The sequence below is a fragment of the Salvelinus fontinalis genome, chromosome 4 (assembly GCF_029448725.1).
Source record: "Salvelinus fontinalis isolate EN_2023a chromosome 4, ASM2944872v1, whole genome shotgun sequence".
Lineage (NCBI taxonomy): Eukaryota > Metazoa > Chordata > Actinopteri > Salmoniformes > Salmonidae > Salvelinus > Salvelinus fontinalis.
In genome coordinates, this window is record NC_074668.1 from 6,951,835 (window position 1) to 6,976,433 (window position 24,599).

At 48.7% G+C, this 24,599-nt stretch overlaps 1 protein-coding gene across 1 annotated transcript in view; it reads right to left on the reverse strand.

Annotated features, from left to right (window-relative positions):
- The window catches only part of LOC129852749 (chondroitin sulfate proteoglycan 4-like), a gene marked incomplete at its 5' end in the record, with an annotated part of 133,409 nt that extends 131,952 nt beyond the window's left edge, over positions 1 to 1,457 (reverse strand). The window contains one exon of the mRNA XM_055918409.1: positions 1,346 to 1,457. Coding sequence (XP_055774384.1) covers positions 1,346 to 1,457 — 112 coding nt within the window. The remainder of the gene's footprint in view (positions 1 to 1,345) is intronic.
- Positions 1,458 to 24,599: the final 23,142 nt, after the last annotated feature.

Here is a 24,599-nt window from a genome sequence, read left to right on the forward strand (position 1 = left end):
ATTTGTGACATCAATACTTTAAAAAAATATTCTATACAGTAATATGACATCTGTATGTAAAAAAACAAATGTACATTAAACATTTTAGTAATTTAGCAGATGCTCTTATCCAGACTGATTTACAGTAAGTGCATTAATCTAAAACTAGTTTAGTGAGACAACCACACATCACAGTCAAATATACAGGGTACGATCATCCCATCCTAGTTAAACTATGAATAATATAGCATTTAGCAAAACTAAAAACATTTGAATACAGATATAAAAATCGATGAATTAAACATCTGAGAACAGTACTATTTTACACACACACACACACACACACACACACACACACACACACACACACACACACACACACACACACACACACACGATGGTACTCATAAGCAATCATTTCTGATGAAAACCCCCCCCCCACAAATGTTGTAAACTCTTCATCTAGATTACTCCCATTCCATTTAGTAAATAAATACGGCTGCCTATGAATGTTCGCTTTAACTAGAAATAGCTTTTATGTATTAGGATATGTGTAATCACAGGGAACAAAATCAAAGATGTCACTAATTACTTTTCATGGGCCTTTTATTCCAGTCAGACCAGGGGGTCTCCCAAATGGCACCCTATTCTGTACTGCACTACCCCATAGGGCTATTGTCAAAAGTAGTGCAGTCTAGGGAATAGGGTGATACACCTTTGGGCTGCACAGCCCCTACTATCTATTTCTGTCTATTTCTCTGGGTTCATTTCATTTCCAGTAATGTCCTTTTTGATGTTTTCAGTTCAAGAGTTCAGATTCATTCTGATGATTCTGTGTTACACCATGTGTCTTCACTGTGCTGTACAATATATAAATGCGTACAATGTTTTCTTTAGAAAATTATTAATTTGTGTGTCGCCATGGACAACCGCCGGAGCAGTTTTCTATTCTGAAAGTGACACCTTCTGTTTGTTTGTTTTTTCATTTAATAATTGAATTGTTGAAATGCTGAATATAATCGATTTCTTCATCACAAGTATAACGTACGCTATTATAGCATTAAAACTCAATAGTGAGCTGTCATTGGAAGACACATAGCATCAAGTCTGCTATCACCATTATCAAACTGTAATTATAAGTCTTGATTTAAATGTGATTTTATTCGACGTATCACGTCCAAAACCCACTAGTGTTATTTTCTCGCACTTAGCCAAAACACGATCAAAGTTGAACGTAATAGCGCTTAAAATACATTCGTGAATTAAGTGTCAAACACATATATATATCACCTAAAACACAATGTATACAGATTGCAATCCATCTCGGATCCTCGGGGGGAAAAATTCTACTTATCAGAGCTCTTACCTCCGAATGCCAGGTCGCTCATAAGCGACACCAACAACGCCGCGTAAAAACATAGCTTCTTTGTGCTTCTTATGGGGAATTTCATGTTTTCCAGTCGGGAAATATTAGCCAAGGTTTAGTCCGGACGTTACATATTTGCAGATTGGGTGGTCTTGTTGAGATTTCGGTCACGTATTCGACCACTTCATTTACAAGTTAACTTACCCTCCCTACTTCTTTTCAACTAAGCAGAGAGAGAGAGAGAGAGAGAGCCAGTGCAGACACTTGGTGAATTCTGTAACTCCGCCTTGCGTGTGTGCGTTGTTGTGCCCCCTCCTTATACCACCCTGCAATACGCCTTAGCAGTGGGCTACTTTGAACATGAAAAGAGAGATTTTAGATGAGCATGAGGCCATTTATTAGGTCAAACTAATAGAGTAGGGTCTAACAACTCTTGATTTTGAAGAGCTTGGAGAGACTGTCCCTCATAGACCCCAACCAGACTGATCTGTTTGACCATCTGTCACAGGCTTTCCAATGAAACAGCATCACATAGATTCATATAGCTCTAGGCTTCATTTCCAACTATAGATCAATGGCTTCATGTTTTCCTATTTATGTTCCCATAAATACTTTTTTCTGCAAAATTAGACAGAAGAAAATACAAATTGTGGTTATGCTATAAAACTATAACTTAAAACGTGCATATAAGTCGATTTTAAAATCTAACCGCAGTCCTTTTCGTATTTATGTTGTAAAGTAGATTTTATTCAAAATAGGCAATGTGTCAAAAATCAGGACCATGTGTAAGTTTTTCTAAGTACGTTTGGCTAGGCTATAGACCCAATCAGAATGTTTGTAAACAAGGGTCGGCAGGTAGCCTAGTGGTTAGAGTGTTCGGCCAGTAACCAGCAGGTAGCCTAGTGGTTAGAGCGTTGGGCCAGTAACCAGCAGGTAGCCTAGTGGTTAGAGTGTTCGGCCAGTAACCAGCAGGTAGCCTAGTGGTTAGAGAGTTGGGCCAGTAACCAGCAGGTAGCCTAGTGGTTAGAGCGTTGGGTCAGTAACCAGCAGGTAGCCTAGTGGTTAGAGCGTTGGGCCAGTAACCAGCAGGTAGACTAGTGGTTAGAGCGTTGGGCCAGTAACCAGCAGGTAGACTAGTGGTTAGAGCGTTGGGCCAGTAACCAGCAGGTAGCCTAGTGGTTAGAGCGTTGGACCAGTAACCAGCAGGTAGCCTAGTGGTTAGAGCGTTGGGCCAGTAACCAGCAGGTAGCCTAGCGGTTAGAGCGTTGGGACAGTAACCAGCAGGTAGCCTAGTGGTTAGAGCGTTGGGACAGTAACCAGCAGGTAGCCTAGTGGTTAGAGCGTTGGACTAGTAACCAGCAGGTAGCCTAGTGGTTAGAGCGTTGGACTAGTAACCAGCAGGTAGCCTAGTGGTTAGAGCGTTGGGACAGTAACCAGCAGGTAGCCTAGTGATTAGAGCGTTGGGCCAGTAACCAGCAGGTAGTCTAGTGGTTAGAGTGTTGGGCCAGTAACCAGCAGGTAGCCTAGTGGTTAGAGCGTTGGGACAGTAACCAGCAGGTAGCCTAGTGGTTAGAGCGTTGGGCCAGTAACCAGCAGGTAGCCTAGTGGTTAGAGTGTTGGGCCAGTAACCAGCAGGTAGCCTAGTGGTTAGAGCGTTGGGCCAGTAACCAGCAGGTAGCCTAGTGGTTAGAGCGTTGGGACAGTAACCAGCAGGTAGCCTAGTGGTTAGAGCGTTGGGCCAGTAACCAGCAGGTAGTCTAGTGGTTAGAGTGTTGGGCCAGTAACCAGCAGGTAGCCTAGTGGTTAGAGTGTTGGGCCAGTAACCAGCAGGTAGCCTAGTGGTTAGAGTGTTGGGCCAGTAACCAGCAGGTAGTCTAGTGGTTAGAGCGTTGGACCAGTAACCAGCGGGTAGCCTAGTGGTTAGAGCGTTGGGCCAGTAACCAGCAGGTAGCCTAGTGGTTAGAGTGTTGGGCCAATAACCAGCAGGTAGCCTAGTGGTTAGAGCGATGGACCAGTAACCAGCAGGTAGCCTAGTGGTTAGAGCGTTGGGCCAGTAACCAGCAGGTAGTCTAGTGGTTAGAGCGTTGGACCAGTAACCAGCAGGTAGCCTAGTGGTTAGAGCGTTGGACTAGTAACCAGCAGGTAGCCTAGTGGTTAGAGCCTTTTTTTTCCCCCAGCACAAGGTGCACCTGTGTAATGATTATGCTGTTTAATCAGATGCTTGATATACCACACCTGTCAATTGGCAAAGGAGAACTGCTCACTAACATGGATGTAAACACATTTAAGCACAACATTTGAGAGTAATAAGCTTTGTGTGTGTATGTAATATTTCTGGGATCTTTTATTTCAGCTCATGAAACATGGGACCAACACTTTACATGTTACACTTATATTGTTGTACAGTATATGAAGGAGTGAACAACAGGCACGGGGTTTCATGTCATTCATCGCTCGTTGTTTATTGCGATCTAGCTAACAGGTTTGGACGTGGCTCACTAAATCACATAGCCAGGTAATGGTACTGCCATCTGCTGGATCATTTCGAGATAACAACATGAAATAGCAGTGTGACGTATAAAACTTTCTCCACGCTGAACTTAAAGTCCTTGGTATTGTAATGAAACAGGCAGGGAGCAGGTCTCAAACCCTCGACCTTCTAGCCCGAAGTCCAGCGCCCTATCGACTGTGCCGCGGAAGCGTGCATCGTGTGGCAAAGTCGATGTCCGCGTTTATAAACCCAGGGTCGTTACAGTATAATCTAGTTGTCAAACAGGGACATGCTCCAATCTTTTTCCCACCATAGTTTTTCCCCCATAGGGGACTGCAATAATGGCGGTGTTTTGTGTAGGCTTACCCTGGAGTGACGTATTAAAAACTGTGTAAATCTCTCTAAGACAAGGTGACTTTTAATACATTTGCCTGTATTTTTATTCTAATTTGCTGCTAATGTGGCTATCCTAAAGAACTACAAATGCCATGATGATCTGTACGATACTGCCAAATCGAGGCAAAGGTTAAAAAATCTCTGGATCACAGGAGGCTGCTGAGGGGAGGGTGGCTCACAATAATGTCTGGAATGGAATCAAACACATTCAAACCATTTCATTTATTCTTTCCAACCATTACTATAAAACCAATCCTCTCCAATTATAGTGCCACCAGCCACCTGTGCTCTGGATTATCTATGTAATGTTAGCTAAATGTAGTAACGAATAAATTGGCAACATTTCTTTAAATGGACAATTCTGTGAATTGTCTATTGCAAGTTTTAAATTGACACAATACCTGTTAGCAAAGGTGTCAGCTAGAGATGACCTGCAGGAGCATGCTGGGATTTGTAGTTTTGCATGATGTCTACACTGATACTAATTAGCATTTTTTCGAATCTGAGTGTAAATACATGACGTTAAAAGTGTAAATTAGTCACCTTGTCAGAGATTGATTTATATGGTTATCGAAATGTCACGCTAGGGTAAGCCTACACAAAATCTAATGTTGTACAGTCCAGGTGTGCAAAGTTCTTAAAGATTTACCCAGAATGACTTACAGCTCTAATTGCTGCCAAAGTCGTTTCTAACATGTATTGACTCAGGCGTGTGAATACTTATGAAAATCAAATATTTATGTATTTCATTTTCAATAACTTTGCTAAAATGTTCTAAAAACATGTTTTCACTTTGTCATTCTAGTAGCTATACTAATGATCTGTAGTCCAGAGGGTAACGGCAAACATATCGATGTCTTCCTGCAGTAGAGTAAGCTGCTGACTCAAGAGATGCTAATCAGGCTAACTCTGTAGCTAGCCTAGTGGTTAGAGTGTAGAGGCGGCAGCTTAGCCTAGTGGTTAGAGTGTAGAGGCGGCAGGGTAGCCTAGTGGTTAGAGTGTAGGGACGGCAGGTAGCCTAGTGGTTAGAGTGTAGAGGCTGTAGGGTAGCCTAGTGGTTAGAGTGTAGGGACGGCAGGTAGCCTAGTGGTTAGAGTGTAGAGGAGGCAGGTAGCCTAGTGGTTAGAGTGTAGAGGTGGCAGGTAGCCTAGTGGTTAGAGTGTAGGGACGGCAGGTAGCCTAGTGGTTAGAGTGTAGAGGAGGCAGGTAGCCTAGTGGTTAGAGTGTAGAGGTGGCAGGTAGCCTAGTGGTTAGAGTGTAGAGGAGGCAGGTAGCCTAGTGGTTAGAGTGTAGAGGAGGCAGGTAGCCTAGTGGTTAGAGTGTAGAGGAGGCAGGTAGCCTAGTGGTTAGAGTGTAGAGGTGGCAGCGTAGCCTAGTGGTTAGAGTGTAGGGGCGGCAGGTAGCCTAGTGGTTAGAGTGTAGAGGCGGCAGCGTAGCCTAGTGGTTAAAGTGTAGAGGCGGCAGGGTAGCCTAGTGGTTAGAGTGTAGAGGCGGCAGCGTATCCTAGTGGTTAGAGTGTAGAGGCGGCAGCGTAGCCTAGTGGTTAGAGTGTAGAGGCGGCAGCGTAGCCTAGTGGTTAGAGTGTAGAGGCGGCAGCGTAGCCTAGTGGTTAGAGTGTAGAGGCGGCAGCGTAGCCTAGTGGTTAGAGTGTAGAGGCGGCAGCGTAGCCTAGTGGTTAGAGTGTAGGTGCGGCAGCGTAGCCTAGTGGTTAGAGTGTAGAGGTGGCAGCGTATCCTAGTGGTTAGAGTGTAGAGGCGGCAGCGTATCCTAGTGGTTAGAGTGTAGAGGTGGCAGCGTATCCTAGTGGTTAGAGTGTAGAGGCGGCAGGGTAGCCTAGTGGTTAGAGTGTAGAGGCGGCAGGGTAGCCTAGTGGTTAGAGTGTGGAGGCGGCAGCGTAGCCTAGTGGTTAGAGTGTAGAGGCGGCAGCGTAGCCTAGTGGTTAGAGTGTAGGTGCGGCAGCGTATCCTAGTGGTTAGAGTGTAGGGGCGGCAGCGTATCCTAGTGATTAGAGTGTAGAGGCGGCAGCGTAGCCTAGTGGTTAGAGTGTAGAGGCGGCAGCGTATCCTAGTGGTTAGAGTGTAGAGGCGGCAGCGTATCCTAGTGGTTAGAGTGTAGAGGCGGCAGGGTAGCCTAGTGGTTAGAGTGTAGAGGCGGCAGCGTATCCTAGTGGTTAGAGTGTAGAGGCGGCAGCGTAGCCTAGTGGTTAGAGTGTAGAGGCGGCAGCGTAGCCTAGTGGTTAGAGTGTAGAGGCGGCAGGGTAGCCTAGTGGTTAGAGTGTAGAGGTGGCAACGTAGCCTAGTGGTTAGAGTGTAGGGGTGGCAGGTAGCCTAGTGGTTAGAGTGTAGAGGCGGCAGCGTAGCCTAGTGGTTAGAGTGTAGGTGCGGCAGCGTAGCCTAGTGGTTAGAGTGTAGAGGCGGCAGCGTAGCCTAGTGGTTAGAGTGTAGAGGCGGCAGCGTAGCCTAGTGGTTAGAGTGTAGAGGAGGCAGCGTAGCCTAGTGGTTAGAGTGTAGAGGAGGCAGGTAGCCTAGTGGTTAGAGTGTAGAGGTGGCAGGTAGCCTAGTGGTTAGAGTGTAGAGGTGGCAGCGTAGCCTAGTGGTTAGAGTGTAGAGGCGGCAGCGTAGCCTAGTGGTTAGAGTGTAGAGGCGGCAGCGTATCCTAGTGGTTAGAGTGTAGAGGTGGCAGCGTAGCCTAGTGGTTAGAGTGTAGAGGTGGCAGCGTATCCTAGTGGTTAGAGTGTGGAGGCGGCAGCGTAGCCTAGTGGTTAGAGTGTAGAGGCGGCAGCGTATCCTAGTGGTTAGAGTGTAGAGGCGGCAGCGTAGCCTAGTGGTTAGAGTGTAGAGGCGGCAGCGTAGCCTAGTGGTTAGAGTGTAGAGGTGGCAGCGTAGCCTAGTGGTTAGAGTGTAGAGGCGGCAGCGTAGTCTAGTGGTTAGAGTGTAGAGGCGGCAGCGTAGCCTAGTGGTTAGAGTGTAGGGGCGGCAACGTAGCCTAGTGGTTAGAGTGTAGAGGCGGCAGCGTATCCTAGTGGTTAGAGTGTGGAGGCGGCAGCGTAGCCAAGTGGTTAGAGTGTAGAGGCGGCAGCGTATCCTAGTGGTTAGAGTGTAGAGGCGGCAGCGTATCCTAGTGGTTAGAGTGTAGGTGCGGCAGCGTATCCTAGTGGTTAGAGTGTAGAGGCGGCAGCGTAGCCTAGTGGTTAGAGTGCAGAGGCGGCAGCGTAGCCTAGTGGTTAGAGTGTAGAGGCGGCAGGGTAGCCTAGTGGTTAGAGTGTGGAGGCGGCAGCGTATCCTAGTGGTTAGAGTGTAGAGGTGGCAGCGTATCCTAGTGGTTAGAGTGTAGGGGTGGCAGGTAGCCTAGTGGTTAGAGTGTAGAGGCGGCAGCGTATCCTAGTGGTTAGAGTGTAGGGGTGGCAGGTAGCCTAGTGGTTAGAGTGTAGGTGCGGCAGCGTAGCCTAGTGGTTAGAGTGTAGAGGCGGCAGGTAGCCTAGTGGTTAGAGTGTAGAGGCGGCAGGTAGCCTAGTGGTTAGAGTGTAGAGGTGGCAGGGTAGCCTAGTGGTTAGAGTGTAGGTGCGGCAGCGTAGCCTAGTGGTTGGAGTGTAGGTGCGGCAGCGTAGCCTAGTGGTTAGAGTGTAGAGGTGGCAGGTAGCCTAGTGGTTAGAGTGTAGAGGCGGCAGCGTAGCCTAGTGGTTAGAGTGTGGAGGCGGCAGCGTAGCCTAGTGGTTAGAGTGTAGAGGCGGCAGGGTAGCCTAGTGGTTAGAGTGTAGGTGCGGCAGCGTAGCCTAGTGGTTAGAGTGTAGAGGCGGCAGCGTAGCCTAGTGGTTAGAGTGTAGAGGTGGCAGCGTAGCCTAGTGGTTAGAGTGTAGAGGCGGCAGCGTATCCTAGTGGTTAGAGTGTAGGGGCGGCAGGGTAGCCTAGTGGTTAGAGTGTAGAGGTGGCAGGTAGCCTAGTGGTTAGAGTGTAGAGGCGGCAGCGTAGCCTAGTGGTTAGAGTGTAGAGGCGGCAGCGTAGCCTAGTGGTTAGAGTGTAGAGGCGGCAGCGTAGCCTAGTGGTTAGAGTGTGGAGGCGGCAGCGTAGCCTAGTGGTTAGAGTGTAGAGGCGGCAGGGTAGCCTAGTGGTTAGAGTGTAGGTGCGGCAGCGTAGCCTAGTGGTTAGAGTGTAGAGGCGGCAGCGTAGCCTAGTGGTTAGAGTGTAGAGGTGGCAGCGTAGCCTAGTGGTTAGAGTGTAGAGGCGGCAGCGTATCCTAGTGGTTAGAGTGTAGGGGCGGCAGGGTAGCCTAGTGGTTAGAGTGTAGAGGTGGCAGGTAGCCTAGTGGTTAGAGTGTAGAGGCGGCAGCGTAGCCTAGTGGTTAGAGTGTAGAGGCGGCAGCGTAGCCTAGTGGTTAGAGTGTGGAGGCGGCAGGGTAGCCTAGTGGTTAGAGTGTAGAGGCGGCAGCGTATCCTAGTGGTTAGAGTGTAGAGGCGGCAGCGTAGCCTAGTGGTTAGAGTGTAGAGGCGGCAGCGTAGCCTAGTGGTTAGAGTGTAGAGGCGGCAGCGTAGCCTAGTGGTTAGAGTGTAGGTGCGGCAGCGTAGCCTAGTGGTTAGAGTGTAGAGGCGGCAGCGTAGCCTAGTGGTTAGAGTATAGAGGCGGCAGGGTAGCCTAGTGGTTAGAGTGTAGAGGCGGCAGCGTAGCCTAGTGGTTAGAGTGTAGAGGCGGCAGGTAGCCTAGTGGTTAGAGTGTAGAGGTGGCAGGTAGCCTAGTGGTTAGAGTATAGAGGCGGCAGGTAGCCTAGTGGTTAGAGTGTAGAGGCGGCAGCGTAGCCTAGTGGTTAGAGTGTAGAGGCGGCAGGGTAGCCTAGTGGTTAGAGTGTAGGTGCGGCAGCGTAGCCTGGTGGTTAGAGTGTAGAGGCGGCAGCGTAGCCTAGTGGTTAGAGTGTAGAGGCGGCAGCGTAGCCTAGTGGTTAGAGTGTAGAGGCGGCAGCGTAGCCTAGTGGTTAGAGTGTAGAGGCGGCAGCGTAGCCTAGTGGTTAGAGTGTAGGTGCGGCAGCGTAGCCTAGTGGTTAGAGTGTAGAGGTGGCAGCGTATCCTAGTGGTTAGAGTGTAGAGGCGGCAGCGTATCCTAGTGGTTAGAGTGTAGAGGTGGCAGCGTATCCTAGTGGTTAGAGTGTAGAGGCGGCAGGGTAGCCTAGTGGTTAGAGTGTAGAGGCGGCAGGGTAGCCTAGTGGTTAGAGTGTGGAGGCGGCAGCGTAGCCTAGTGGTTAGAGTGTAGAGGCGGCAGCGTAGCCTAGTGGTTAGAGTGTAGGTGCGGCAGCGTATCCTAGTGGTTAGAGTGTAGGGGCGGCAGCGTATCCTAGTGATTAGAGTGTAGAGGCGGCAGCGTAGCCTAGTGGTTAGAGTGTAGAGGCGGCAGCGTATCCTAGTGGTTAGAGTGTAGAGGCGGCAGCGTATCCTAGTGGTTAGAGTGTAGAGGCGGCAGGGTAGCCTAGTGGTTAGAGTGTAGAGGCGGCAGCGTATCCTAGTGGTTAGAGTGTAGAGGCGGCAGCGTAGCCTAGTGGTTAGAGTGTAGAGGCGGCAGCGTAGCCTAGTGGTTAGAGTGTAGAGGCGGCAGGGTAGCCTAGTGGTTAGAGTGTAGAGGTGGCAACGTAGCCTAGTGGTTAGAGTGTAGGGGTGGCAGGTAGCCTAGTGGTTAGAGTGTAGAGGCGGCAGCGTAGCCTAGTGGTTAGAGTGTAGGTGCGGCAGCGTAGCCTAGTGGTTAGAGTGTAGAGGCGGCAGCGTAGCCTAGTGGTTAGAGTGTAGAGGCGGCAGCGTAGCCTAGTGGTTAGAGTGTAGAGGAGGCAGCGTAGCCTAGTGGTTAGAGTGTAGAGGAGGCAGGTAGCCTAGTGGTTAGAGTGTAGAGGTGGCAGGTAGCCTAGTGGTTAGAGTGTAGAGGTGGCAGCGTAGCCTAGTGGTTAGAGTGTAGAGGCGGCAGCGTAGCCTAGTGGTTAGAGTGTAGAGGCGGCAGCGTATCCTAGTGGTTAGAGTGTAGAGGTGGCAGCGTAGCCTAGTGGTTAGAGTGTAGAGGTGGCAGCGTATCCTAGTGGTTAGAGTGTGGAGGCGGCAGCGTAGCCTAGTGGTTAGAGTGTAGAGGCGGCAGCGTATCCTAGTGGTTAGAGTGTAGAGGCGGCAGCGTAGCCTAGTGGTTAGAGTGTAGAGGCGGCAGCGTAGCCTAGTGGTTAGAGTGTAGAGGTGGCAGCGTAGCCTAGTGGTTAGAGTGTAGAGGCGGCAGCGTAGTCTAGTGGTTAGAGTGTAGAGGCGGCAGCGTAGCCTAGTGGTTAGAGTGTAGGGGCGGCAACGTAGCCTAGTGGTTAGAGTGTAGAGGCGGCAGCGTATCCTAGTGGTTAGAGTGTGGAGGCGGCAGCGTAGCCTAGTGGTTAGAGTGTAGAGGCGGCAGCGTATCCTAGTGGTTAGAGTGTAGAGGCGGCAGCGTATCCTAGTGGTTAGAGTGTAGGTGCGGCAGCGTATCCTAGTGGTTAGAGTGTAGAGGCGGCAGCGTAGCCTAGTGGTTAGAGTGCAGAGGCGGCAGCGTAGCCTAGTGGTTAGAGTGTAGAGGCGGCAGGGTAGCCTAGTGGTTAGAGTGTGGAGGCGGCAGCGTATCCTAGTGGTTAGAGTGTAGAGGTGGCAGCGTATCCTAGTGGTTAGAGTGTAGGGGTGGCAGGTAGCCTAGTGGTTAGAGTGTAGAGGCGGCAGCGTATCCTAGTGGTTAGAGTGTAGGGGTGGCAGGTAGCCTAGTGGTTAGAGTGTAGGTGCGGCAGCGTAGCCTAGTGGTTAGAGTGTAGAGGCGGCAGGTAGCCTAGTGGTTAGAGTGTAGAGGCGGCAGGTAGCCTAGTGGTTAGAGTGTAGAGGTGGCAGGGTAGCCTAGTGGTTAGAGTGTAGGTGCGGCAGCGTAGCCTAGTGGTTGGAGTGTAGGTGCGGCAGCGTAGCCTAGTGGTTAGAGTGTAGAGGTGGCAGGTAGCCTAGTGGTTAGAGTGTAGAGGCGGCAGCGTAGCCTAGTGGTTAGAGTGTGGAGGCGGCAGCGTAGCCTAGTGGTTAGAGTGTAGAGGCGGCAGGGTAGCCTAGTGGTTAGAGTGTAGGTGCGGCAGCGTAGCCTAGTGGTTAGAGTGTAGAGGCGGCAGCGTAGCCTAGTGGTTAGAGTGTAGAGGTGGCAGCGTAGCCTAGTGGTTAGAGTGTAGAGGCGGCAGCGTATCCTAGTGGTTAGAGTGTAGGGGCGGCAGGGTAGCCTAGTGGTTAGAGTGTAGAGGTGGCAGGTAGCCTAGTGGTTAGAGTGTAGAGGCGGCAGCGTAGCCTAGTGGTTAGAGTGTAGAGGCGGCAGCGTAGCCTAGTGGTTAGAGTGTGGAGGCGGCAGGGTAGCCTAGTGGTTAGAGTGTAGAGGCGGCAGCGTATCCTAGTGGTTAGAGTGTAGAGGCGGCAGCGTAGCCTAGTGGTTAGAGTGTAGAGGCGGCAGCGTAGCCTAGTGGTTAGAGTGTAGAGGCGGCAGCGTAGCCTAGTGGTTAGAGTGTAGGTGCGGCAGCGTAGCCTAGTGGTTAGAGTGTAGAGGCGGCAGCGTAGCCTAGTGGTTAGAGTATAGAGGCGGCAGGGTAGCCTAGTGGTTAGAGTGTAGAGGCGGCAGCGTAGCCTAGTGGTTAGAGTGTAGAGGCGGCAGGTAGCCTAGTGGTTAGAGTGTAGAGGTGGCAGGTAGCCTAGTGGTTAGAGTATAGAGGCGGCAGGTAGCCTAGTGGTTAGAGTGTAGAGGCGGCAGCGTAGCCTAGTGGTTAGAGTGTAGAGGCGGCAGGGTAGCCTAGTGGTCAGAGTGTAGGTGCGGCAGCGTAGCCTGGTGGTTAGAGTGTAGAGGCGGCAGCGTAGCCTAGTGGTTAGAGTGTAGAGGCGGCAGGGTAGCCTAGTGGTTAGAGTGTAGAGGCGGCAGCGTAGCCTAGTGGTTAGAGTGTAGAGGCGGCAGGGTAGCCTAGTGGTTAGAGTGTAGAGGCGGCAGCGTAGCCTAGTGGTTAGAGTGTAGAGGCGGCAGCGTAGCCTAGTGGTTAGAGTGTAGGTGCGGCAGCGTAGCCTAGTGGTTAGAGTGTAGAGGCGGCAGGGTAGCCTAGTGGTTAGAGTGTAGGTGCGGCAGCGTAGCCTAGTGGTTAGAGTGTAGAGGCGGAAGCGTATCCTAGTGGTTAGAGTGTGGAGGCGGCAGCGTAGCCTAGTGGTTAGAGTGTAGAGGCGGCAGCGTAGCCTAGTGGTTAGAGTGTAGAGGCGGCAGGGTAGCCTAGTGGTTAGAGTGTAGAGGCGGCAGCGTAGCCTAGTGGTTAGAGTGTAGAGGCGGCAGGGTAGCCTACTGGTTAGAGTGTAGAGGTGGCAGCGTAGCCTAGTGGTTAGAGTGTAGAGACGGCAGCGTAGCCTAGTGGTTAGAGTGTAGAGACGGCAGCGTAGCCTAGTGGTTAGAGTGTAGAGGCGGCAGCGTATCCTAGTGGTTAGAGTGTAGAGGTGGCAGCGTATCCTAGTGGTTAGAGTGTAGAGGCGGCAGGGTAGCCTAGTGGTTAGAGTGTAGAGGCGGCAGCGTATCCTAGTGGTTAGAGTGTAGAGGTGGCAGCGTATCCTAGTGGTTAGAGTGTAGAGGCGGCAGGGTAGCCTAGTGGTTAGAGTGTAGAGGCGGCAGCGTATCCTAGTGGTTAGAGTGTAGAGGCGGCAGCGTAGCCTAGTGGTTAGAGTGGGGAGGCGGCAGCGTAGCCTAGTGGTTAGAGTGTAGAGGCGGCAGGGTAGCCTAGTGGTTAGAGTGTAGAGGCGGCAGGGTAGCCTAGTGGTTAGAGTGTAGAGGCGGCAGCGTAGCCTAGTGGCTAGAGTATAGGTGCGGCAGCGTAGCCTAGTGGTTAGAGTGTAGAGGCGGCAGGGTAGCCTAGTGGTTAGAGTGTAGTGGCGGCAGCGTAGCCTAGTGGTTAGAGTGTAGAGGCGGCAGGGTAGCCTAGTGGTTAGAGTGTAGAGGCGGCAGCGTAGCCTAGTGGTTAGAGTGTAGGTGCGGCAGCGTAGCCTAGTGGTTAGAGTGTAGAGGCGGCAGCGTAGCCTAGTGGTTAGAGTGTAGAGGCGGCAGCGTAGCCTAGTGGTTAGAGTGTAGGTGCGGCAGCGTAGCCTAGTGGTTAGAGTGTAGAGGCGGCAGGGTAGCCTAGTGGTTAGAGTGTAGGTGTGGCAGCGTAGCCTGGTGGTTAGAGTGTAGAGGCGGCAGCGTAGCCTAGTGGTTAGAGTGTAGAGGCGGCAGCGTAGCCTAGTGGTTAGAGTGTAGAGGCGGCAGCGTAGCCTAGTGGTTAGAGTGTAGAGGCGGCAGCGTAGCCTAGTGGTTAGAGTGTAGGTGCGGCAGCGTAGCCTAGTGGTTAGAGTGTAGAGGCGGCAGCGTAGCCTAGTGGTTAGAGTGTAGAGGCGGCAGCGTAGCCTAGTGGTTAGAGTGTAGAGGCGGCAGCGTAGCCTAGTGGTTAGAGTGTAGAGGTGGCAGCGTAGCCTAGTGGTTAGAGTGTAGAGGCGGCAGGGTAGCCTAGTGGTTAGAGTGTAGAGGCGGCAGGTAGCCTAGTGGTTAGAGTGTAGAGGGGGCAGCGTAGCCTAGTGGTTAGAGTGTAGAGGCGGCAGCGTAGCCTAGTGGTTAGAGTGTGGAGGCGGCAGCGTATCCTAGTGGTTAGAGTGTAGAGGCGGCAGGGTAGCCTAGTGGTTAGAGTGTAGGTGCGGCAGCGTAGCCTAGTGGTTAGAGTGTAGAGGCGGAAGCGTATCCTAGTGGTTAGAGTGTGGAGGCGGCAGCGTAGCCTAGTGGTTAGAGTGTAGAGGCGGCAGCGTAGCCTAGTGGTTAGAGTGTAGAGGCGGCAGGGTAGCCTAGTGGTTAGAGTGTAGAGGCGGCAGCGTAGCCTAGTGGTTAGAGTGTAGAGGCGGCAGGGTAGCCTACTGGTTAGAGTGTAGAGGTGGCAGCGTAGCCTAGTGGTTAGAGTGTAGAGACGGCAGCGTAGCCTAGTGGTTAGAGTGTAGAGACGGCAGCGTAGCCTAGTGGTTAGAGTGTAGAGGCGGCAGCGTATCCTAGTGGTTAGAGTGTGGAGGCGGCAGGTAGCCTAGTGGTTAGAGTGTAGAGGCGGCAGCGTAGCCTAGTGGTTAGAGTGTAGAGGCGGCAGGGTAGCCTAGTGGTTAGAGTGTAGAGGCGGCAGCGTATCCTAGTGGTTAGAGTGTAGGTGCGGCAGCGTAGCCTAGTGGTTAGAGTGTAGAGGCGGCAGCGTAGCCTAGTGGTTAGAGTGTGGAGGCGGCAGCGTAGCCTAGTGGTTAGAGTGTAGAGGCGGCAGCGCAGCCTAGTGGTTAGAGTGTAGAGGTGGCAGCGTATCCTAGTGGTTAGAGTGTAGAGGCGGCAGGGTAGCCTAGTGGTTAGAGTGTAGAGGCGGCAGCGTATCCTAGTGGTTAGAGTGTAGAGGCGGCAGCGTAGCCTAGTGGTTAGAGTGGGGAGGCGGCAGCGTAGCCTAGTGGTTAGAGTGTAGAGGCGGCAGGGTAGCCTAGTGGTTAGAGTGTAGAGGCGGCAGGGTAGCCTAGTGGTTAGAGTGTAGAGGCGGCAGCGTAGCCTAGTGGCTAGAGTATAGGTGCGGCAGCGTAGCCTAGTGGTTAGAGTGTAGAGGCGGCAGGGTAGCCTAGTGGTTAGAGTGTAGAGGCGGCAGCGTAGCCTAGTGGTTAGAGTGTAGAGGCGGCAGGGTAGCCTAGTGGTTAGAGTGTAGAGGCGGCAGCGTAGCCTAGTGGTTAGAGTGTAGGTGCGGCAGCGTAGCCTAGTGGTTAGAGTGTAGAGGCGGCAGCGTAGCCTAGTGGTTAGAGTGTAGAGGCGGCAGGGTAGCCTAGTGGTTAGAGTGTAGAGGCGGCAGCGTAGCCTAGTGGTTAGAGTGTAGAGGCGGCAGGGTAGCCTAGTGGTTAGAGTGTAGAGGCGGCAGCGTATCCTAGTGGTTAGAGTGTGGAGGCGGCAGCGTAGCCTAGTGGTTAGAGTGTAGAGGCGGCAGGGTAGCCTAGTGGTTAGAGTGTAGAGGCGGCAGCGTAGCCTAGTGGTTAGAGTGTAGAGGCGGCAGCGTAGCCTAGTGGTTAGAGTATAGGTGCGGCAGCGTAGCCTAGTGGTTAGAGTGTAGAGGCGGCAGCGTAGCCTAGTGGTTAGAGTGTAGAGGCGGCAGGGTAGCCTAGTGGTTAGAGTGTAGAGGCGGCAGCGTAGCCTAGTGGTTAGAGTGTAGAGGCGGCAGGGTAGCCTAGTGGTTAGAGTGTAGAGGCGGCAGCGTAGCCTAGTGGTTAGAGTGTAGAGGCGGCAGCGTATTCTAGTGGTTAGAGTGTAGAGGCGGCAGCGTATTCTAGTGGTTAGAGTGTAGAGGCGGCAGCGTAGCCTAGTGGTTAGAGTGTAGAGGTGGCAGCGTAGCCTGGTGGTTAGGGTGTAGGTGCGGCAGCGTAGCCTAGTGGTTAGAGTGTAGAGGCGGCAGCGTAGCCTAGTGGTTAGAGTGTAGAGGCGGCAGGGTAGCCTAGTGGTTAGAGTGTAGAGGCGGCAGCGTATCCTAGTGGTTAGAGTGTGGAGGCGGCAGGGTAGCCTAGTGGTTAGAGTGTAGAGGCGGCAGGGTAGCCTAGTGGTTAGAGTGTAGAGGCGGCAGGTAGCCTAGTGGTTAGAGTGTAGAGGCGGCAGCGTATCCTAGTGGTTAGAGTGTAGAGGCGGCAGCGTAGCCTAGTGGTTAGAGTGTAGAGGCGGCAGCGTATCCTAGTGGTTAGAGTGTGGAGGCGGCAGGGTAGCCTAGTGGTTAGAGTGTAGAGGCGGCAGGGTAGCCTAGTGGTTAGAGTGTAGAGGCGGCAGCGTAGCCTAGTGGTTAGAGTGTAGAGGCGGCAGCGTAGCCTAGTGGTTAGAGTGTAGAGGCGGCAGCGTAGCCTAGTGGTTAGAGTGTAGAGGTGGCAGCGTAGCCTAGTGGTTAGAGTGTAGGGGCGGCAGGTAGCCTAGTGGTTAGAGTGTAGAGGCGGCAGCGTAGCCTAGTGGTTAGAGTGTGGAGGCGGCAGCGTATCCTAGTGGTTAGAGTGTAGAGGCGGCAGCGTATCCTAGTGGTTAGAGTGTAGAGGCGGCAGCGTAGCCTAGTGGTTAGAGTGTAGAGGCGGCAGCGTAGCCTAGTGGTTAGAGTGTAGAGGCGGCAGCGTATCCTAGTGGTTAGAGTGTAGAGGCGGCAGGGTAGCCTAGTGGTTAGAGTGTAGAGGCGGCAGCGTAGCCTAGTGGTTAAAGTGTAGGGGCGGCAGGTAGCCTAGTGGTTAAAGTGTAGAGGCGGCAGCGTAGTCTAGTGGTTAGAGTGTAGAGGCGGCAGGATAGCCTAGTGGTTAGAGTGTGGAGGCGGCAGGGTAGCCTAGTGGTTAGAGTGTAGAGGCGGCAGCGTAGCCTAGTGGTTAGAGTGTAGAGGCGGCAGCGTAGCCTAGTGGTTAGAGTATAGGTGCGGCAGCGTAGCCTAGTGGTTAGAGTGTAGAGGCGGCAGCGTAGCCTAGTGGTTAGAGTGTAGAGGCGGCAGCGTAGCCTAGTGGTTAGAGTGTAGAGGCGGCAGCGTAGCCTAGTGGTTAGAGTGTAGAGGCGGCAGCGTAGCCTAGTGGTTAGAGTGTAGAGGCGGCAGCGTATCCTAGTGGTTAGAGTGTAGAGGCGGCAGCGTAGCCTAGTGGTTAGAGTGTGGAGGCGGCAGCGTAGCCTAGTGGTTAGAGTGTAGAGGCGGCAGCGTAGCCTAGTGGTTAGAGTGTAGAGGCGGCAGCGTAGCCTAGTGGTTAGAGTATAGGTGCGGCAGCGTAGCCTAGTGGTTAGAGTGTAGAGGCGGCAGCGTAGCCTAGTGGTTAGAGTGTAGAGGCGGCAGGGTAGCCTAGTGGTTAGAGTGTAGGTGCGGCAGCGTAGCCTAGTGGTTAGAGTGTAGAGGCGGCAGCGTAGCCTAGTGGTTAGAGTGTAGAGGCGGCAGGGTAGCCTAGTGGTTAGAGTGTAGAGGCGGCAGCGTAGCCTAGTGGTTAGAGTGTAGAGGCGGCAGGGTAGCCTAGTGGTTAGAGTGTAGAGGCGGCAGGGTAGCCTAGTGGTTAGAGTGTAGAGGCGGCAGCGTAGCCTAGTGGTTAGAGTGTAGAGGCGGCAGCGTAGCCTAGTGGTTAGAGTGTAGAGGCGGCAGCGTAGCCTAGTGGTTAGAGTGTAGGGGCGGCAACGTAGCCTAGTGGTTAGAGTGTAGAGGCGACAGCGCAGCCTAGTGGTTAGAGTGTAGAGGCGGCTGCGTAGTCTAGTGGTTAGAGTGTAGAGGCGGCAGCGTAGCCTAGTGGTTAGAGTGTAGAGGCGGCAGCGTAGCCTAGTGGTTAGAGTGTAGAGGCGGCAGCGTAGCCTAGTGGTTAGAGTGTAGGGGCGGCAACGTAGCCTAGTGGTTAGAGTGTAGAGGCGGCAGCGTAGCCTAGTGGTTAGAGTGTAGAGGCGGCAGGGTAGCCTAGTGGTAAGAGTGTAGAGGCGGCAGCGTAGCCTAGTGGTTAGAGTTTAGAGGCGGCAGGGTAGCCTAGTGGTTAGAGTGTAGAGGTGGCAGGGTATTCTAGTGGTTAGAGTGTTGAGGTGGCAGCGTAGCCTAGTGGTTAGAGTGTAGAGGTGGCAGCGTAGCCTAGTGGTTAGAGTGTAGAGGTGGCAGCGTAGCCTAGTGGTTAGAGTGTTGGACTAGTAACTGAAAGTTTGCTAGATCGAATCCCCCGAGCTGACAAGGTTAAAAATCTGTCGTTCTGCCCCCTGAACAAGGCAGTTAACCCACTGTTCCTAGACCGTTATTGAAAATAAGAATTTGTTCTTAACTGACTTGTTTAGTTAAATAATAAAAATACAGATAGCCACAAGTCAAGTCAAGTCAAGTCAAGTCGTAGATGTAGCAATATTGATGTTACACAGGAAACGGAAACCAGTTGTTGCTTACTTTATTAATGTGCTGGTTGACAACATGCCTAGTAAAGTTTGCTTAACTATATATATATATATATGTAACAGTACTCTTCTTGCGTTGTGTACAATCAATCCTCGACACGAACTCCAACGTGTAGCACCAGTCATGGAGATTTATTATGATAGGAACAGCACAAAATTGCACGTCATGCAATGCACGGCTCACCATCCAACTCTGCACTCACGCACGTTGGTTTGGTGCTTGTTCACTGGGACGATTCTAACTGAAACATCCTCCCTCGTAAGCAAGCTACGCAAACCAGCCAATTAGATGCCATGTTGAGTAGGTGAAGGCAAGACAAAACTAAAACCAAAAACCCATTGGCTTAACAATAAAGTGGCAAGGGGAATCACCAATATAACCCTGTTACATATATATATATATATCTTTGTCTGTCGTGACTACAACACAAAGCATATTGAAACAGTACACTACCCACCCTTCAGACACAAACATTATCAAGAATGTCTAGCTTCACCATTTAAATTAGCTAGCTAGTTAAGTTCGCAAGCTAGACTGTTGGTTATGAAAGCTAAACTTCGTTTTTATGAATTTCTCATGCATTTAAATGCCTAGACAAATAGACGGCATCTAGCAATGCTAATGTTGCTAACTAGCTAACCTAACTTTGGGGCAGCCTCGGGTATCTCAATACCGGCATCCTGTTGTTGTAAAATCTGCATTTTTTTATGTTCGAACAAGACGTCCCTTTCCAAAACCTGGAACGATAAAATAATACTTAAGATCACGAAATAGCAAGTATAGGAATACGACTTTAATTGCGACATATTTGGGACCATTTTCCTGGATACTTTCATAGTTGACATATCATTCGGGATTCAGACCGACAACATTTTCTTATCTTTGAACATTTTACAACCGACAAACCTTTAATTCAGGAATAGGTTGACGAAGAAACATTGAGAGCTATAAAAAAAAGCCGATATAACAGGTGCTGATGTATGTTTTACAGCTTCTGTTTAGGGGTAGATCAGCTTTAAAAATTGTAGATAGATTGTAGCTTCCATCAAAGTAATTGTCTGCATAAATTCCAATCCTACATATATTTTTCTGTATATATACAAAACATTACACATACATACGTACACACATATACATACATACATATAAAATACATATTTGTATATAGATACCATATATATATATATGTATCACACACATCTTTTTAATATACATTTTCCTTTATTATTTTCCACTAACCCTACCGTTCCTTCCCTAATAGGAGTAAACTAATGGACAACAGCACTTAGGCTTCTACTTCCAGCTTATACATACTGTAACCGATTTACAGGAAGGAAAGGAGGAAGGACAGGACTACTTCTACTTCCAGCTAATACATACTGTAACCGTTTTACAGGAAGGACAGGAGGAAGGACAGGACTACTTCTACTTCCAGCTAATACATACTGTAACCGTTTTACAGGAAGGACAGGAGGAAGGACAGGACTACTTCTACTTCCAGCTTATACATACTGTAACCGTTTTACAGGAAGGACAGGAGGAAGGACAGGACTACTTCTACTTCCAGCTAATACATACTGTAACCGTTTTACAGGAAGGACAGGAGGAAGGACAGGACTACTTCTACTTCCAGCTAATACATACTGTAACCGTTTTACAGGAAGGACAGGAGGAAGGACAGGACTACTTCTACTTCCAGCTTATACATACTGTAACCGTTTTACAGGAAGGACAGGAGGAAGGACAGGACTACTTCTACTTCCTGCTTATACATACTGTAACCGTTTTACAGGAAGGACAGGAGGAAGGACAGGACTACTTCTACTTCCAGCTTATACATACTGTAACCGTTTTACAGGAAGGACAGGACTACTTCTACTTCCAGCTTATACATACTGTAACCGTTTTACAGGAAGGACAGGAGGAAGGACAGGACTACTTCTACTTCCTGCTTATACATACTGTAACCGTTATACAGGAAGGACAGGAGGAAGGACAGGACTACTTCTACTTCCTGCTTATACATACTGTAACCGTTTTACAGGAAGGTCAGGAGGAAGGACAGGACTACTTCTACTTCCAGCTTATACATACTGTAACCGTTTTACAGGAAGGACAGGAGGAAGGACAGGACTACTTCTACTTCCTGCTTATACATACTGTAACTGTTTTACAGGAAGGACAGGAGGAAGGATAGGACTACTTCTACTTCCTGCTTATACATACTGTAACCGTTTTACAGGAAGGACAGGAGGAAGGACAGGACTACTTCTACTTCCAGCTTATACATACTGTAACCGTTTTACAGGAAGGACAGGAGGAAGGACAGGACTACTTCTACTTCCAGCTTATACATACTGTAACCGTTTTACAGGAAGGAAAGGAGGGAGGACAGGACTACTTCTACTTCCTGCTTATACATACTGTAACCGTTTTACAGGAAGGACAGGAGGAAGGACAGGACTACTTCTACTTCCAGCTTATACATACTGTAACCGTTTTACAGGAAGGACAGGAGGAAGGACAGGACTACTTCTACTTCCAGCTTATACATACTGTAACCGTTTTACAGGAAGGACAGGAGGAAGGACAGGACTACTTCTACTTCCAGCTTATACATACTGTAACCGTTTTACAGGAAGGACAGGAGGAAGGACAGGACTACTTCTACTTCCAGCTTATACATACTGTAACCGTTTTACAGGAAGGACAGGAGGAAGGACAGGACTACTTCTACTTCCAGCTTATACATACTGTAACCGTTTTACGGACACAATCTATTTTACATTAGTTATCTTTTGTTTGTTTTTACTCCCATCCTTCAGCTACCCTAAACCCCTCCCATCTATTTCAAATCAAACTGTGTCACAACACACCCGGAATACAACGGGTGTAGGTAGACCTTACCGTGAAATGCTTACTTACTAGCCCTTAACCAACAGTGCAGTTTAAAATAAAATAAAATAAGTTAAGAAAATATTTACCAAATAAAGCAAATGAAAAAAGGAAACACAATAAAATAATAAAAACGAGGCTACAGTTGAAGAAGTTTACATCCACTTAGGTTGGAGTCATTAAAACTTGTTTTTCAACCACTCCACAAATGTCTTGATAACAAACTATAGTTTTGGCAAGTCGGTTAGGACATCTACTGTCTGCATGACACAAGTCATTTTTCCAACAATTGTTTACAGACAGATTATTTCATTTACAATTCACTGTATCACATTTCCAGTGGGTCAGAAGTTTACATCCACTAAGTTGACTGTGCCTTTAAACAGCTTGGAAAATTCCAGAAAAAGGATGTCATGGCTTTAGAAGCTTCTGATAGGCTAATTGACATAATTTGAGTCGATTGGAGGTGTACCTGTGGATGTAATTCAAAGCCTACCTTCAAACTCAGTGTCTCTTTGATTGACATCGTGGGAAAATCAAAAGAAATCAGCCAAGACCACAGAAAGAAAATTGTAGACCTCCACAAGTCTGGTTCGTCATTGGGAGCAATTTCCAAACACCTGAAGGTACCATGTTCATCTGTACAAACAATAGTACGCAAGTATAAACACCATGGGACCACGCAGCCGTCATATCGCTCAGGAAGGAGACGCGTTCTGTCTCCTGGAGATAAACGTACTTTGGTGCGAAATGTGCAAATCAATCCCAGAACAACAGCAAAGGACCTTGTGAAGTTGCTGGAGGAAACGGGTACAAAAGTTTCTATATCCACAGTAAAACGAGTCCTATATCGACATAACCTGAAAGTCCGCTCACCAAGGAAGAAGCCACTGCTCCAAAACCGCCATAAAAAAACAGACTACAGTTTGCAACTGCACATGGGGACAAAGATCGTACTTTTTGGAGAAATGTCCTCTGGTCTTATGAAACAAAAATGGAACTGTTTGGCCATAATGACCATCGTCATGTTTGGAGGAAAAAGGGGGAGACTTGCAAGCCGAAGAACACCATCCCAACCGTGAAGCACGGGGGTGACAGCATCATGTTGTGGTGGTGCTTTGCTGCAGGAGGGACTGGTGCACTTCACAAAATAAATGGCATCATGAGGAAGGAGAATTATGTGGATATATTGAAGCAACATCTCAAGACATCAGTCAGGAAGTTAAAGCTTGGTCGCAAATGGGTCTTCCAAATGGACAATGACCCCAAGCATACTTCCAAAGTTGTGGCAAAATGGCTTAAGGACAACAAAGTCAAGGCATTGGAGTGGCCATCACAAAGCCCTGATCTCAATCGTATGGAACATTTGTGGGCAGAATTGAAAAAGCATGTGCGAGCAAAGAGGCCTACAAACCTGATTCAGTTACACCAGCTCTGTCAGGAGGAATGGGCCAAAATTCACCCAATTTATTGTGGGAAGCTTGTGGAAGACTACCCGAAACGTTTTACCCAAGTTAAACAATTTAAAGGCAATGCTACCAAATACTAATTGAGTGTATGTAAACTTCTGACCCACTGGGAATGTGATGAAAGAAATAAAAGATGAAATAAATCATTCTCTCTACTATTATTCTGACATTTCACATTCTTAAAATAAAGTGGTGATCCTAACTGACCTAAGACAGGGGATTTTTTTCTAGGATTAAATGTCAGGAATTGTGAAAAACTGAGTTTAAATGTATTTGGCTAAGGTGTATGTAAACTTCCGAGTTCAACTGTATATACAGGGGGTACCGATACCGAGTTAATGTGCGGGGGTACAGGTCAGTCGAGGTCATTTGTACATGTAGGTAGGGGTAAAGTGACTATGCATAGATAATAAATAGCGAGTAGCAGCAGTGTAAAAACAAAGGGGTCGGGTAGAAGCTGTTAAGCAGCCTTTTGGACCTAGACTTGGCGCTCCGTGCGGTATAAGAGAGAACAGTGGGTGACTGGAGTCTTAGACACTTTTTTGGGGTCTTCCTCTGACACCGCCTGGTATATAGGTCCTGGATGGAAGGAAGCTTGTCTCCAGTGATGTACTGGGCCCTACCCACGACCTTCTGTAGCGATATTTTAGAGATTATTTCATTTTCAAATATTCGAAAGTGAGAGGTTGTAATCTGAATAAAGTGAAAAGGGCCTTTCTTAAACATGGGATGAGACATTTTTACTAATCTGCTAAAGAACCAGTTCGGATTTAAGTATAACGTTTGTATGACTGATGCCTTTAGTGAGAGGTCTAATGCTTTAACATGTAATCATTTCTGCCCTCCGATTTCATATTCGTTATATAAATAGGCCCATTTAATTTTGTCTGGCTTAACATTCCAAATAAAATTTACATTTTTTTGCTCATATAATTTTAAAAAACAGGCTGCTAGGTGTAGGCAAGACCATAAACAAACAGGTCAACTGGGGTATGACTAAAGAGTTCATCAGGGTAAACTGGGGTATGACTAAAGAGTTAATCAGGGTAAACTGGGATATGACTAAAGAGTTAATCAGGGTAAACTGGGATATGACTAAAGAGTTCATCAGGGTAAACTGGGATATGACTAAAGAGTTAATCAGGGTAAACTGGGATATGACTAAAGAGTTCATCAGGGTATGCTGGGATATGACTAAAGAGTTAATCAGAGTAAACTGGGATATGACTAAGTTAATCAATGTGATTTTTCCACAAATAGACAGGTATTTACCTTTCCATGGTAGCAAGATCGTATCTATTTTTGCTAACTTTATATAAAAATGTATTGTAGTGAAATCATTTATTTATTTTGGGATATGTATACTGAGTTTGTCCACATCACCATCAGACTATTTAATTGGTAGACTACACGGTAATGTAAAAGTTGTAGATTTTAGTGATCCAATACGTAATTTGGATATAATCCAGAGAGGTTAGAATAAGTATCTAGATCCTTTCTAAAACATGAATCATCAATGTTTATAAGACCTGCATTTTTAACCCCTTGATATTATTGGTGGATCTGATTTTAATAGTTACCTTTTTGATGGCCATAATAAATAGATATGCCGATAGTGGACAACCTTGTTTTACGCCTCTTGACAGTTTAATACTTTCAGAAAAGTAGACATTATTTACTATTTTACACCCAGGGTTACTATACATAACTTTAACCCATTTTATAAGAGATTCTCCAAAATTGAAATATTCCAGGCATTTATATATAAATTCCAGTCGTACTTTATCAAAATCCTTTTCAAAGTCAGCTATGAATACCAGGCCTGGTTTTCCAGACGTTTCATAGTGTTCTATTGTTTCGAGTACTTGTCTTATATTATCTCCAATGTATCGTCCATGTAAAAAACACTGTCTGATTAGGATGAATAATATCCAACAATACCTTTTTAATTCTGTTCTCTTATATTTTATTTTTGTTTATTTCACCTTTATTTAACCAGGTCGGCCAGTTGAGAACAAGTTCTCATTTACAACTGCGACCTGGCCAAGATTAAGCAAAGCAGTTCAACACATACAACAACACAGGGTTACAAATGGAATAAACAAAC